Source organism: Pipistrellus hanaki (assembly GCF_964339955.1).
Source record: "Pipistrellus hanaki genome assembly, chromosome: 16".
Classification (NCBI taxonomy): Eukaryota; Metazoa; Chordata; class Mammalia; order Chiroptera; family Vespertilionidae; genus Pipistrellus; species Pipistrellus hanaki.
In genome coordinates this window covers 41,171,702-41,187,243 of record NC_140518.1, presented here as the reverse complement: position 1 = coordinate 41,187,243, position 15,542 = coordinate 41,171,702, and the positions used below count along the sequence as shown (strand labels likewise).

Genomic DNA, 15,542 nt, shown 5'->3' with positions numbered 1-15,542 from the left:
CCCCCAGAGACAGGGCACATGTTGCTAAGTCTGCCCCCAGGTTCCTGACCTCTCCTACCGGGCTGGTCATTCTGGGGCAGGAGAGAAGGAGGCAATACCCTCATTCCGGGGCTGGGGCATCATCTGTAACAGAATTCACCATGCCCAAAGGAAGAGGGTTTCTGGATTCTAAAAACTCAGAAATACTAAAGAAAAGAAACAAGAGGGAAAATTAGCAGGAGACTAAGGAGGAATGAAAAAGGGAATTGTAGGCAGCCTACAGTCAAGCATCACCATCTGAGCAGAAATGGGGGAAGCCTAATCCCAATCAATGAGACAGACATGGAAACTACAAAACACTTTAAGGAAATGCATCTTTACTGCTTCCTGAGCCATTGCAGGATTACAAACTGGGCTTTAAAAAAAGAGAGAGAAAAACACCGATCTTTTGGAGTCTTTGGAGAGCTGCTTTACTGACTAGATAAGAATGACTCGTAATTAGCAGGCCAATTGTCCATGGCGGAGCCTGCTTGAAGACAATCTGTCCTTCTGCTCGGTGCCTCTTGCCCTGCGCAATCTTTGCAGCCCTGTCTGAGCTATTAGTCCGTTCATCAGAGCTTTTTATCCGACAGAGAAAAGAAAAACAACTTTGCCCCAGTCCAATTTGGAGAAGATTTGCGTGTGCAGTGTCCGAGTTGATGCGGCTACAGCAGGACAAGTTCAAGAAGGAGACCACAGGGAGAGCGGAAAGGAACACAGCCCAACAGGAGTGAGCAGGAATCAAAAGGAGGACAGATGGAGAAAGGAGCGACAGTGGTGGACAAAGATGCCGAAAGGAACAAGAAGGAACATTTTAATGATGTGACTTAAAAGACAGGGAGAAGTGACAGATCCTCTCTGCAAATGCTTGGGGATGGGGGAGGAAGGGCTGGCACGGAGGTGGGGAAGAGCCGGCTGCTGCTTCTCTGAGCACAGAAGCGCTGTCTGATTTCCCAAAGCATAAAAAGCCTTCCAAGCTGATGGGGTAGCCTTCCTGGGGAAGTTCAGGCAAATTTTTCAGGAGGCAGGGGTAAGTCAGGGAGGGCCAACTACTAGTCCAGTGGTGGGCAAACTCATTAGTCAACGGAGCCAAATATCAACAGGACAACAATCGCATTTCTTTTGAGAGCCAAATTTTTTAAACTTCAACTTCTTCTAACGCCACTTCTTCAACATAGTCTCACCCAGGCCGTGGTATTTTGTGGAAGAGCCACACTCAAGGGGCCAAAAAGCCGCATGTGGCTTGCGAGCCGCAGTTTGCTGACCACAGTGCTAGTCCAACAGGGACACTGGGATGCGGAGTCCTGGGAGCTTGGGCTGGGCCTCATGTTGGGGAGGGGGGTTAACATGATCCTGCCCTGCTCAGCAAAGCAGCCAGAAGTCAGAGTTCCTACCGATGGGGTCTGAGGCCGACCCCCAGACGGGGAAGAAAAGCTCTCCTGGCCACTTCTTTGTCGTTATGGGGTTCAGCCCCCTCCCTGCCCGGTGCCTAGAGATCACATACATTCCCAGGACCTCAGAAAGCTCTGGAACACACCCTCCAATGCCATAGAAAAGGAACAGGCACCTCTATCCCAGGCACTCCCTCTCAGAGTTCCGGTCCCTCCTTGCTGCAGCAGCAACACCCAAGGAAGAGCGAAGAGGTGGCTACGGATGGGAGGCAGACCTCCCAGAAGAGGACATTTGGCTAAGGGAACCACGGAGATGTCTAGAGGACAGATGTCCTAAGTAATGAGGCTTTAATGCCGGAGCTAATGGGAACAGTACACGAGACCAAATGCCAAAAAAGCAAGAAATATAAAGCTAGCATTTGGGAAGCTGCAGAAAACAGCGACTCTCCTCCCAACCACCAGGGAGCAGGGCCAAGGCTGGGCCACTGGGGCCTGCTCGGGACTCGGACTCCCTGAGTCTCGAGAAGAGGACAGCAGCTCCCACAAGGAGGACCCAGGGCTCTCCTGTCCTCTGACTGGGAGTAGGAATGAGCCAGGGTGGGGGCTGAAACCCTGTTCAAGAACGCCATGTCCCGCCGAAACCGGTTTGGCTCAGTGGAAGCATCAGCCTGTGGAGTGAAAGGTCCCGGTCCCAGGGTTCGATTCCAGTCAAGGGCATGAACCTTGGTTGCGGGCACATCCCCGGTAGGGGGTGTGTAGGAGGCAGCTGATCAATGATTCTCTCTCATCGATGTTTCTAACTATCTCTCTCTCTTTCTCTCTGTAAAAAAATCAATAAAATATTTTTATTTTTTTTTAAAAAAGAATGCCATGTCCCTGGGGGAGCCAGGGTCACGGTTCCCACCCCCACCTCAACCGGATGCAGTCTGAGCCCTGCCCCTGAACACCACCAAGGTCATCACCACCACTTAGACCGTGAGGACAGAGCTTGAGAGTAAAACCTGGGCTCCCAGGGCTTCCCAGGACACCTTCCTTTTCATGTGCCTTTCAGGTCAGAGGGCTTGAGGGCACAAGAAACAGAAGGAGCAAGGAGCTGGGAAGCAGGGCAGAGAGAATCTTAAGAAAGGGAAAGAACAGAACTAGAGCAGGAGCAGACGAGAGCTGGCCAGCGTCCTGTGTCTTGTGCACGGTGCTGGCTGGTATAAATGGGGCAGGGAGGGGAGGTGTGATAAATGGGGCTGTTTGGGAGCTGTTCATCTCAGTAACAAAACTGGGAGCGGCCCAAGGTCCATTCTTTCCTCCCCCTGCCCCCCAGACTGCTTTTTCTCTCATCACTTTCAGGAGCTGGGTCTCATGCAGAATTGTCCTGGGGTTCTTTCAATTCTTTGAAAGGGGTTTAAGGTGTGTGTTGGTTTTTGTTTTTTTTTTTTTTTTTCATTCTGGTTTTGGTTTTTACATTTTCTTTGTATTACCTTCATTATCTTAGCCAATGTAATCCTTTCTTGAAAAAGAGCTGTTTTACCACCTGGGGCTCCTTCACGCCCAGCATGCAGTGCTAAGTGAGGGTCACCAGCCCAGAAGAATCCCTGATCAGCAGGTCATTTATCTTCCCATCCCTTCTGGTGACAATCTGTCCCAGGGCGCGCGAGCAGGTGGGTCTTTGCTTTCCCAAGTAATCTGAGTATCACTGACTATTTACATCGGGAAGAGGAGAGCCAGCTGCCCTGCAGGCCCCCAAAGAAGGCAGAGCCCAGCAATGTACTTGAGGTGTGACCTTTAACAAGTTACTAAGTCTCTTTAAGTCGACTTCCTCATATGTTAAATAAGCACCTATACTTAGAGGGTGATAGAAGGACACAGCGAGACACCATGAGTCCAGCACTTAGCAGACGCTGGGGGCGGGGGAGAATCCCTGGAGATGGCGCTCTTACAGGCGTTTCCCTCGCTGTCTCCTGCATGTGGCTTGAGGCCGCATCTCACTGAGGTCTCAGGTCCTCCTTGCCGCTGGCTGTCGGGGGTTGCAGAGGAATAAGGTTCTGTAAGGTCCTGGGAGAGGTTCCCCCTCCCTGGCACTTGAGCGGAGGCAAGGGGCTCCCCAGCCACACAGCGGGACTGACTCCGCCCAGCGTGACCATGAGTGCCCTTCAGGGACCAAGCAGGGCCAGAGCCTCTGCCCCGGCCCACGCAGTGGGAGCAATGCCAGCGCCCAGAGCCCAGCCCCGCACGCACCTCAGGAAGGAGAGTGGGGGGAGGAAGAAACGCCCTGGCACCCATGGCAGCACAGCCTGCGGCTCTCCCAGCTGCAAAGAGGAAAGAGAACTGGCAACACCTGCTGCACCTGAGCGCCTGTCCTCTGCCCTGAAACTCCCTGGCTCCACCTGTACTCCAGGGTGTCATCATTCTGGTCACAAGAATGAACTTTGGGGAAGGCCTGGGGCAGCTCAGTGGGGGCACATGAGGAATCTGCTGGCAAGGCCCCCTGGAAGCCCATCTTCCTGAGCGTGCCAACATTCTTGCTCCATGGATGGCTGTCTGTCCCAAGTGGTGACCTCATCTGATGCCAAAATGCAGATGTGATGACATTTAGGTGGATAGAAGAGAAGGCATAGAGACCACTGGCCCTGGCCCCAAGAATGGCCACATGGGTCCCAAAGAAATCGGGTCCCGGTGCCCTCAGAACCAAATTAGGAATCCACGTTGAGCTCTCTGCCTACCGTCTCAAGCAGAAATGTGGGAGATTCTCTTTTTAGGCGCCCACCCTTTGAGCTGTGTTCTGCACAGCGTCTCCTTTCTTTCCCCTCTCCCAATTTCTCCCATCTGCCCTGACACAGTAACGCGGCAGGAAGTTGATTTTCTTAAGGCCTGTAATTGTCCCTCCATGGGAGAAGTGGCCCTCAAAGTGGTCAACGGGGAGAACGCAGCCTGATCTGTGGGGCTGCCATTCATTGCCGGACACCGCTCCTGGGCTCCTGCCTTCGGTGGCAGCTCATGCCGTTCCCAGGAGAGTGGGTCTCATTACAGAGGCACTTACTTCTGATGAATAACCAGCCCATCACCTATCTCATTCATCCACCTCAGCCCCATGACTTGTTGCTGCTTACACGCATTAAATCTACCCTGAGAGGATACAAATACCCTGAGAGGCCAGATTATGATGATCTCCAAACGGGTAATAATCTGGCCACTCAGTGTATATCCAATATAATAAAAGGCTAATATGCAAATTGCCCCCTCGACCAGGAGTTCGACCAGCAGGCAGGCCGGCCAACCTCCCATATCCCCTCCCCCTGGCCAGGCTGGCTCGACCCCAACCATGCACAAATTCATGTGCCAGGCCTCTTTACTAAGTGGCCAGATTATTATGCATTCAGAGCTCATAATAATCTGGCCACTCAGTGTATGCTGTCATGACAGAGTCATGACATTCCAGGGGCTCTGAAAGCACTTCCAAGAAGGGAACTGCGGCAGCGTGTTCAGGGTAGAGCCAGTGTATCCTCCCAGGGTGACTGCCTAGGAGGACGGCACAACAGGATACCGATGTCTCATTCTTTCACAGGAAGACTCAGGCACTCTGTAGGCAAAGGCCCCAAAAGGCATGCCACCGAGATTAAGTTCACGTGATGACTGGACCCAAATGTCCAGCTCTGTCAGCCGTCCTGCCTGAAGCTTCCCTGGATCCCTCACCTGTAGTCACCTGTGCTGTCTTAGCCCCGAGCTGAGAAAGGGCAGGACTGGCACTGCGCATGTGCCAGAGCTGTCCTGGACATGCAGGAGCCATCCTGGGGGACAAACCTGGATCACCCCCACACAGGCACACAGGCCTCGAGGTGTCGGGTGTCCGCAAAGCTGAGAGTCAGGGATTGGTAGGTCTCAGCGTCCTCGCCCACCTCTGGGAGAGAGTGAACACATTCACAGCCCTAGTTTTTATTTAAGATTTTGGCCCACAGCTTTATTCAGTGACCCGCCACCCGGGTTCACAGCTCTCTGGCTTGCACTGCATCTTCCTCCTTCAATGGTCTGCATTGCTCAGATCTTATTAAAGGTTGATGCTTCGATCAAGGGATTGCCCTTTTCAAAGGATATGTGGAGGGACGGTAGGAAAGATCAACGGAAATCATCCTAGTGAATGGGAAAAATGAACGAGGAAAGGCTAAAAAATGTAGGGAAGAAAGAGAAGGAAGGAGGCTGGCACTCACATCCATAGCCTGCAAGTTATCCGGCGATGACTAACACATGTGTGTGCGAAGTAGAGCAGACTAGGTTCTCACTGGGCAGAATGAGGTGGAGCATCTCGAAGGAATGCTGGCCTAGGCCACAGATGCCTGGTTCTCTGACGGGCACCCACACCACTCGCTAGGATTCCTGGACCCTGAATCCCTCCTCCCTGACTTCGGTTGTCTCACTTATAAAATGAGGGAGTTATGTTAAATGACTCGCCTGCAAATAAAAATTCTATGATTCTGTAATGGATGAGAGAATACTCCTTTGCCTTTGCAGAACATTCTGCTTTAACTTATAGAGAAAAAGGAGGAGCCCGGCCAGTGTGGCTCAGGGGTTGAGCGTTGACCTAGGAACCAGGGAACGGTTCGATTCCCAGTCAGGGCACATGCCCAGGTTGTGGGCACGATCCCCAGTGTGGGGCATGTAGGAGGCAGCCGGTCATTGATTCTCTCTCATCATGGATGTTTCTATCCCCCTTTCCTTCCTCTCCTTTCCTCTCAGAAATCAATCAAAACATATTTAAAAAAATAAAGGAGGAGAAGGAGGAGGAGAAGACTAATAACAATAATAATAATAAGAGGAATAATACCAATAATATACAGGGTGAGCAACTGCCCTGGATGGGATTGAAATAACCCCCTCCGAGGGTTTGCTGCTCAACCCTCCCACCAAGCCCTCTTCCCTATCTGCAGTCTCGGCCAAAGAAGATGCTAAAAATGCGAGGTCATAAACGTGACTCGGGGAAAAATAATGAGTTACAGTTTCCCAAGATAGAGAAAAGAGGGAAACAATTAAAGCAGAAGGCATTTTAAAAATGAATTTAACCAAGTCCCCGGTATAGTCTGTCGGAATCCCCCTCCAACCCCCACCCATCACCCATCTCAGACCTCTTTTACACAAGCTAAGTTCAAACCACAATTGTGTGGTTCCACAAGATATGTACTGTCAAAAGATATAACAAAAATTGTAAGACAGAATGCACTTGAATTCACCATAATTTCAAAAGTCGATGGTGCACGACCCAGAACAGGGAGTGGAGGGATGGGGGGGATGGGGGGACGAGGGGTGGGGGAATGAGGTGACATCCAATAGCCCCAGCTGGTGCTGGTTCCAACAGCTGGGGCTATTGGATGTGGTGGAGATTCCCACTAACCATGGAGAAGGAGCCAGAGTTCAGAGTTCAGATCAAAAGGCCTGTGAAATGGCTCAGAGAAACTAGAAGAAGGAAGCTTCCTTTGGTGCAGTTCCCTTCCTTTCCGGACCCACGGGCTGGGCTGGCTGGGGCCAGTGAATTAACCTCTTTCAATCAGCTCACTTTTTCAGCTGTCTTCACCACTGCTTCCTGCACAATTGATTTGAATCACTGCACAGCCAATCTGACCTCTCATTAAAACACATTGAAAAGAATGCATTGGACTTTTTCTTGACCTGTGCCGTGGCAGCTTAGAACTGTGGGTAAAAACTCTTGGTATCTTAGCAGCAGATTCCTTCAAATGTATGTGTTCTTAGTCCCCCGCACAGGGAAAGAGGGGCAAATGTGCATGCCCTCTGAGCTTGGGTTGGGTGGCAGAGGGCATGAAGACAGCAAGTAACACGTACCAGGGAGAATTGCCAAGTCTAGGAATTTTGGAAAAGTATTTACATGGCTGACCTACTAATGAAAGCCCCGTGTGTCCAAGGTAGCATCCACTTTCCAGTTGGAATCATATCTTGCCCACAGCAGTGAGCATGGCACATCTGTTGCATGAACACATGTACAAATGGCTGCAGGTGGTGGCAGAGGGGCACTAAGCATGAAACCAAGCGTGGGACCTGAGCAGCACCCCCCACTTCTCACCTGCCCGCCTTCCTCCTGCTCCTGTGTTCCCTCCTTCCTGTTTTCCTGGTGTCCTTCCCTGACCACTCCTCCGTGAGCCTTCTTAAAGTATTCCGCAATCTCACTGCGTTCCCGACCGGTACTTGTTTTTTTTACTCAAAGATAAAATGGAAATCATGCAAGACTAAGATCTTCAGTCCAAGGCAAGATGTTCTTTTTCTTTCCTTCCAACTGCTAGATTCGAAGCAAAAAAAAACAAGTCCACTCTGTTAAGATCAATTCATTCTAATGAGCCCACAGTGCTTCAAAAAATGGAGTGTTTGGGTGATCTGACAATTCACTGCCCGGGAACCCGAGGAGAGAACTCACTAAATCAGTCGGCACGCAGTGCTGCGGTCCTGCGGTCTGTGAGGAAAATCAGAGCTCTGGATGTGTAATGAATTCCCGGCGGGAAGAACGGAGGGATGGGGTGCTCCCTTGATCCCTCTGGGAATGAGCAGAGGAACCCAAAGATGAAGGACCCTTTTATGTCTGGAAGGGTCACCTCCAAATACTTTTCCTTTTGCCTAAAAAACACCTCCTCAGGTTTTTCTTCCCACAGCCCTGGGCACTTCTCCACCCCCACCCCAAATCCCTCCATCCCCTCCATCTCCTCCCCATGCCAGCAGTGGAAGTACCCAGGGCAGCTCTGACTTCACCAACAGCATTGAAAGCATCCTAATAGCTTCTCAGCTCGTCTGTTAATTAGCCTTTGTGGGGGGAAAAGAAGAAGCCACACAGTTCCTCCTTCAGTGATTCTCATCTCCCAGACACTAATGAATCAACTCAGGGTGAGCAGGAAGGAACAGGTTTAAACGTGAGACGCTGGTATGGAATTAATGTCAAAAAGGAGCCAGTCTCCTGGGGCATTTCCGGGGGCAGAACCCCAGCCCTTGGAAAACATCAACAGCCCCTCCCCAAACAGCCCCCAGCAAGCACTGCAGAAGCTGCTCCGGAAACATTATAATCAGCGGCCGCCTGAGGCCCCTCAGCTGGAGCCTCCCGCAGGTGAAAAGAAGGTGAGGTGGGAGGTCCTGGTGGGAAAAGGGGTTTTAATGGATAAAGGTGGGCACCCCCTGTTTCTCCAGGGTGGCACTCCAGGTCCAGATCATGGGGTTCCCCGGTCTCTGTCCCCTCCCTTCTCAGGGCGACTGTGCGCATCTGATGGGATCACAGTAGAGCTGAGCGCTTCCCCTACAGACACTGGCTTCTCCCAGGGAAGCAGGATGGCAATGCCTGATCAGTTCTAGAAAAGTTTGAATCTGTTCTTCCCTGAAGGGACTGAGGCTGTGACAGGTAGCCCTGCCCGGGGAGTGTGTGCACGTGGGCATGGGCAGGCCGGAAACCCCGGGCGGCTGATCTCGGCGCTCCTCACTCAGACTCCTGACCCTGCTCTACCAGCTACCACCTTCAGAGAATCACACAGGGAAGAGCTCCTTGCCTTGTCAAAAAGCAAATGCCCCTGTTGAACTATTTCAAGGGATATGTAAGCACAGGCACATCCCATCTCCTCCGCTGCCCTCTGAAGAGTATACGTTCTTTCTTCTCCCTTCTCCCTAGGGAGAACTCATCATGGTATAAATATTTACCTTTCTCCATCACTCGCTCCTTCTCTCTACCCCAAGTCCCCAACAAGAATCCTGCACACTAAACTCCCTGACAGCAAACGACGGTCTCTGAAGTGTGAGCAAAGCGAGACGAGCCGTGGTACCATGCGCACCCAGGAGTCAGTCTGAAATGTGCACACTCACCCTGACACACCTGGGAAGAGGTCAAGGTGAGATGCTGCTGTGCCTGAGTTATCTCAAACTGAAAAATAAGCCCCCCAAGGTCACTCATGGAGTGTCCTAGGTGGACCTCTCATGCTTTGTCTCCCCTATTTCCCCCCCCCCCCAAAAATAGACAGGCATCGTCCCCTACCTAACAAGCACCAATATGATGGTTTCAGAAGCACTGTCAGGCGAGACTGCAGCTGCTGGAGGAGGTGCTGTGAACTGAATAAAATCAGGAGTTGAAGCTGAGGGAGAAACATCCCCTATTTACATAATGGTCTGAGGGCTGAAATTCATCTCCTTTCCCATGGTTACCTCTCTTCCCTCACTCCAGAGAGAGAAACTGGCCCCAGTGGCATCACCACGGAGCCATACACCATACACCTCGCTGTGGGGAGGGGAGGCGATCGGTGTAATAGGGAGGGGAGAAAACACCAAGAGGGGCCGGCCACACCTCCAGGGCCACACGCCAGTAGAACACAGGCCAGCGCCGGCTTCCAAACACCATCAGGACCTTTCCAGGTGATGATGAGCACACTCAGTAGGAGGTGGCAAGGTCAGGGCAGGGGCCAACTCTCTCTATAAGAACAGAGAACAAGGACTCAGACAAGAAAGAAATCCAAAGAAAGTGTAGTGGGATCAACCAGAAGGCCACAGCCAGGGTGGAAGGCGTGATCCTAAGCCAGGACCACAGGAGGCTAAAAAGGAGACAGGCCTCGGGGGCTGGAAGCAGCGATGGAGCCATAAGCACCAGATACATCTGCTTCAGAAAGGTGCTCGCCCACAGGCAATTCCCTCTCTGCTTTCCTTCTCTGTCTAGAGAGAATGTCTTCATCAGGCAAGACCCAGAGGAGAGAGTGTTCTTGTCTTGCTGTCCATCCCCCGCCTTCTGCTTTTGAGAACCGGCACTGGCCACAGACCACTTGCCACGATTCCCCCATCCGTTCCCAGGACCAGCGCGGGCACAGTCTCACTACCTCAGAAATAAGATGGGGGTAGAACGGAGGATAGTGGCACCTTTCAGTGATGAGCAAGCGTCACAAACAGGACTCCAGGAAGGGCCCTGAGCCCAGCAGCCAAGGTGTCAGTATGGCAGTACCCACACTTAGAGGATTTGACTCAGATCCAGGGAGCATCCTCTTTTCTCAACATCCACAGTTTCAAGGGGGGGGGGGGGGGGGAGATTGCTCAGAAATGTCTATCTGCCTCTCTCTCTTCATCAAGGTACAGGTGATTCATGTCCACGGCAGTGAGGGAAGAGGGTTTGCAAGACAAAAGACTAACACAGAGTGCCCAGAGGAGCTAACGGTCTATGGCTCAGGGTGGGGGCCTGATGTATAGACTGGGAAGCAGGACTGGGCAGAGAGGAAGTCCGGGGTCCTAGGGCCGTGCACACGTCATGTGCCAGAAATGGAGCACTGTCCCGGGTCAGGGTTTGTTCCCTGAGAGGACTCTGTCGAACCACGAACCACGTCCAGCCAGCCATCATCCCGAGGGGACTGGAAGCAAAGCGAAGTTTCAGTCCCCTGGGTGCTCTGTACCTGGAGTAGCCCAAAGAAGCTGCTCCCCTCTTCCCTGGGCTTTGCCTTCCCAGGGGGCTCACGGGGAGCTGGAGCAGTGAGATGGGAAGCTGTCGGGGTGAAACCACGAACCACCAACCACCTTTTGTAAGTTCTGGTGGGAGGCGCGGCCCCCACGGCCTCCAGATTTGAAGCCGTGAAAGATGCCCAGCGGGTTTGGCACAGCGAGAAGTGTTAGCTCAGAGTTCTGCCCATGGGGTTTAAAGGAACAAGTCCTCCGGGCTCAGCACGAAAGATAAGCAGCCCACTCGGCAGGATGCGGTGAAGAGACACCACCTGCCCTTGGTCAGCCTGTCGCCCCCATCTCTCTAACACCATCCAGTGTAACACTTAGTCACTCGGTACTCTTTCCCGTAAGGTTCCAGCATCGGTCAGTTTCCTTTACTGAAGACGATGCTCCAGTCTGACTCAGAAAACCAAATGCATGAAGAGCCTGCATCCAAGTGCCCACCTGCCATAAAAACTGCGCCCTGGACCCTCCCCCAGGATGACAGAGTGTGCGCAATTCTTACCCTCAAGCTTCACAGACCCCTGCCAATCCTCGCTATACTCTGTAAAGTCCCCCACCGCCTCAAGCACAAGAGGCAAGAGGCGTTGATTTATCGCATGTCAAAGGAAGCAAAGGGTGAACGTGACTTTAGAGTCAGGAGAGACCCGGGGATGCCAAGAGAGCGAAGAGGGCCAGGGGATCCCCGTTAAGAGAAGAGCGTATAAAGAGGGGTGAGGCTCCCGGAGCCTGGGGGGTGGGGGGCACCTGCCAGAGGCTCTCTCACCTGTGGATGTTCATCTCCCTCGGCGGGCGGTGGGCCTTATCATAGGAGACCTTGGCGAAGACGCCGGCCACGATGACGAAGGCGATCACCCCGCAGGTGATGTAGACGGTGAAGTTGGTCTTGTCCTTCTCGGGGTCGTACTTGTTCTCGGGCCCCGGCGACACCACCTTGGTGCTGGGCGTCTGCACCCACACGGGGCTCTGGTAGTTGTTGCACTGGCGCTGGTCCAGCTTCTCGTGGCGCTTCTTGCAGCAGAAGCGGTAGTAGCAGGTGCCGCAGCAGTACAGGTAGCCGCTCTCGCTGTTGTTGCACTCGAACTCCTTGTCGTACTGGCCGCTCACGTCGTAGTAGCCCCAGCACGTCTCGTAGGTGACGGCCGTGCTGGCAGCCGCCGCCGCCGCCACCGCCGCCGCCGCAGGCTGTCCCCGCCGGCTCCCCGCCTCCGGGACGCCGCTGCCGGCCGCCCGGGCGGTGCCATTCAGCTCGCGGCCGCCCCGGGCCAGGGCGCCCCCGGGCCGCCGGCCCCCGACGGCAGGGGCGCCGGCGGCGCTCAGGGTCCGGTTGGCGGCGCGGCCGCGGGCGCCCTGGGCGCCGGGCAGCAGGTCCAGGAACTCGGGGGAGAGAAGCAGCAGCAGCAGGAGGCGCCGCGGCGCCATGGCGGGGCGGGCGCGGGAGCTTTAGGCCGCTTCCCGGTCGGCGGGCTCGGAGGGCGGCCGCGCGGGCCGGGTGGGCGGCGCGGGGCTGTCAGTGGCCCCGGGGCGATGGCGCCATCGAGGCGCGAGCGGCGACAGTGGAGGCGGCAGAGGCGCGCCGTGCGCCCCGAACGGCCGGCCCGGCGCGGGCTGCTGGCACTCAGGCTGCGCGCCGGCTCCGCGCTCCCCCTGCGGGCTCGGCGCGCCTCCGGGGCAGCCCCATCCCCCGCCGGCGGCGGCGGCCCCGCGCGCGGCTCGGCTCGCTGGGCTCGGCTCAGGCGGGACCCGAAGCGCAGCTCCTCCGGGAAGCGGTGGCAGCGGGGTCCCGTCCGGGCGGCGGGTCCTGCGGGACAAGAGAGGGAGCTGGTCAGGGGGTGGAGCGGAGGAGGGAGGCGGGTGGAGAGCAGCGGAGGGCGCGCGTAGCCCTCGAGGAGCGAGGCTCCGGGCCAGGGGGGGCTCCGAGCCCGCTCCCGAGACGGGCCCGGCGCGCTGGCCACGGAGGGCGCACGAGCCGCCCGAGCCGCCCCTCCGGGCGCCGCGCCGCTGCCCGAGCCCCGGACCGGCGGCCCCGCAGCGCGTTCTCGCCGCGGGCGGGCTCCCCGGGACGGAGCCGGCCGCCGCAGGGGTCGGGCAGCGGGATCGGGAGGGGGGGGGGGGCGCGGCGGCCGGACCCCACTCACCATGCCCCGCTGCGGCTGCAGAGGCGGCGGCGGCCCGGCAGGAGCGCAGCGGCTGGAAGCGAGCGAGCCGGGAGCCACCGCTCGCCCGCCGCCTGCGCTGGTGCCGGAGCGGAGCGTGTGCGAGGGGAGCGCAGGAGACACAAGCACTCGCCCTCCCTCACACACGCGAGAGCCGCGAGGGGAGGGGGGAACCTAGGGGAGGGGGGTGCAGCCGCTCAGCTCACCGCCGCCTACGCTTATAAGCCCGGGCGCCCGGTGGGAGGGGGGTTCCTCTCTGCTTCTTCCCCCTCGCGGCACTGGAAGCTCCAGCGTCACCAAAGCTCAGGACTCCCGTTCATCCACAAGGCGAACCAGGCCGGGCGCCCAAAGAGGAGTCCCCCCCTCCCCCCGGAGGAGGGCGGGAGTGTGCCCTCTGTAGCTGGCGGCCGAGGACCAGACCTTCCCTGCCTCTGTCCCGATCAGGCCCTGGCGGCCGGCCCCATCCTATTGGGTCCCGGGCTGTGCGCAGCGAGAGCTGAAGCTGGGGTTTCTGCGAGCCTTTGCCTCTCTCTAGTGGCGGCGCTGGCTGCAGAGAGATCAGGTCAAACCCATTGCTACAGGTTCCTAAACTGAGACCAGGGGTCAAATGGCTCCTATGAGGTTGCCGGGCTACTAGTGAGCAAGGACTACACTCTTGTCTCCTTGGGCATACTGCTCCCCACCCCGCCTCCAACATGCACACTGGCACAAAGCCCCAGCGCTGGGTGGCACCTCAGTTTCCTTCTTTCCAGGACATTTTCCAGAGTTTTGGGGCACAGTTAGAAAAGCTGTCTGAGCCTGTAAGAACTTTGAAATTCCTCTACTGTAGCTGAGGCAGGGTGGGAGTGGGGTGGGGGTGGGGTGAAGTGGTGCAGAGGGTGGTGTTCCGGTGTGGGTGCTGATCTGGTCTGTGAAAGAGGCCCAGGTGTAACTTGCAGAGCCATGAGGCCGCCCACCCTAAGAGGGAGCCACAGTCCTCCTCTTTGGCATGCTTTAATGGAGGAGGTGGGGGATGAGAACAAAAAGCAGTGGCCACTTGATAGGATCCTGCCTGCCCGGCCTGGCCTTGTGTGCAGATGCCCAGAGGGCTTAGGTTGAAGGCAGAGAGCAGGCTGTGAGAGTGTGAGGCATAGAGATTGTCCCCAAGGCTGTCTATTCGGTCCCATTCATGCATGACCCAAATCAAGGATCCCCCATGAGAGAGAGAGACAGCCTCTCCTTGGACCGCAGAATGGATACCTTGCAGCTAGAACACGGATTCCAAGGCACAGGAAGGAGATAACGGAACCTAGGATGAGAGATGTACAAGCTCCCCACCTGCTGCTCTCTCTCCATTCCCTTCCTCTTCCTCTGCACTACCTCCCATCCCTTCAACTTCCTCTCAGCTGCCACCCTTTCCTTAACGATCCTGTTCTAGAACCATTTATTCAGTGCCTGCTCCCCACCAGGCACTGTGGCGCATGCTGAGGTAAAGGGTGAATAAGACAACCCCTCTCTTCATGGAGGGCACAGATGAACAAATGATCACCATATTGTGGTGGTTTCCCATGAGGAGGCAGGCATGGGGTGCTCTGAGAGCACAGATGGCAGGTGCCCGCCTAGCCCTGGAGCAGGGAGATGGGAGTCCAAGGCAGCTTTCTTGATAGGGTGCTGAGCAGAACCTTGAAAAACAAGAGTTAATCATCAAGCCAAAACCGGTTTGGCTCAATGGATAGAGTGTCAACCTGTGGACTGAAAGGTCCTGGGTTCGATTCTGATCAAGGGCATGTATCTTGGTTGTGGGCACATCCTCAGTAGCGGGTGTGCAAAAGGCAGCTGATCAATGTTTCTCTCTCATTGATGTTTCTAACTCTCTATCCCTCTCTCTTCCTCTCTGCAAAAAATCAATAAAATATATATATATTTTTTAAAGAAGAGTTAATCATCAAACAGGAGCGAAGAACACTCCTAGCAGAGGGGGACATCATTAGCAAAACCAGGAAGACACGGAGCAGCAAGGCTCTGTGAGCAGGGGATAGAGCAGATTAGCATAAACTCGGAGGGAGTCTTCCACATAAAGCTGGCAGAAGGGCATTGATCCCCTGCCAAGGAGCTTGAATTTATTCTACAGGAATTACTGGTGGGCTTTACTCAAGGGGAAGACACTGTCAGATTTACATGTCCGCTGGATCTCTAAGTCAACAGGAAGAGGGAACACTGGATGGGAGAAGCGCTGCTCTGACAACCCAGGTACAAGTCCATGAAGGGAGGAAGTAAATTACCGGTAGTTAGTTGGTGCCCATCGTGCAAATGACAAGCATAACAGAAAGAACAGGTTCAGGACAGCGGTTGGAATGGGCCCGTTGAAGTGCCTGAAAGAGCACTAAGGGAAGCTGACCAGCACAAGGGTTTCAAGCTCAAGAGAGCAGATAAAAGCGTACGCACTTGGGAATCATAACCATCTCTTTACCCTCATACGATATGCAGGCTTTAAGTCAGTCCCTTCAGTCCTCTTTCCAGAGCTTTCACCTCTCTTCGTGATTCCAGAATTGCCCACTCCGTA

General features: G+C 55.0%; 1 protein-coding gene across 4 annotated transcripts in view; it reads right to left on the bottom strand.

The window, feature by feature from the left end:
- SHISA6 (shisa family member 6) overlaps positions 1 to 13,347 on the bottom strand; it is a 292,370-nt gene extending 279,023 nt beyond the window's left edge. For 3 of the 4 annotated variants that reach the window (XM_084863933.1, XM_084863935.1, XM_084863936.1), the window contains exons 1-2: positions 12,983 to 13,347; positions 11,611 to 12,645 (exon numbers count right to left, since the gene is read on the bottom strand). In XM_084863933.1, coding sequence (XP_084720059.1) covers positions 11,611 to 12,266 — 656 coding nt within the window. In that variant the 5' untranslated portion in view covers positions 12,267 to 12,645; positions 12,983 to 13,347. The remainder of the gene's footprint in view (positions 1 to 11,610; positions 12,646 to 12,982) is intronic. The other variant, XM_084863934.1, reaches the window with a different exon arrangement.
- Positions 13,348 to 15,542: the final 2,195 nt, after the last annotated feature.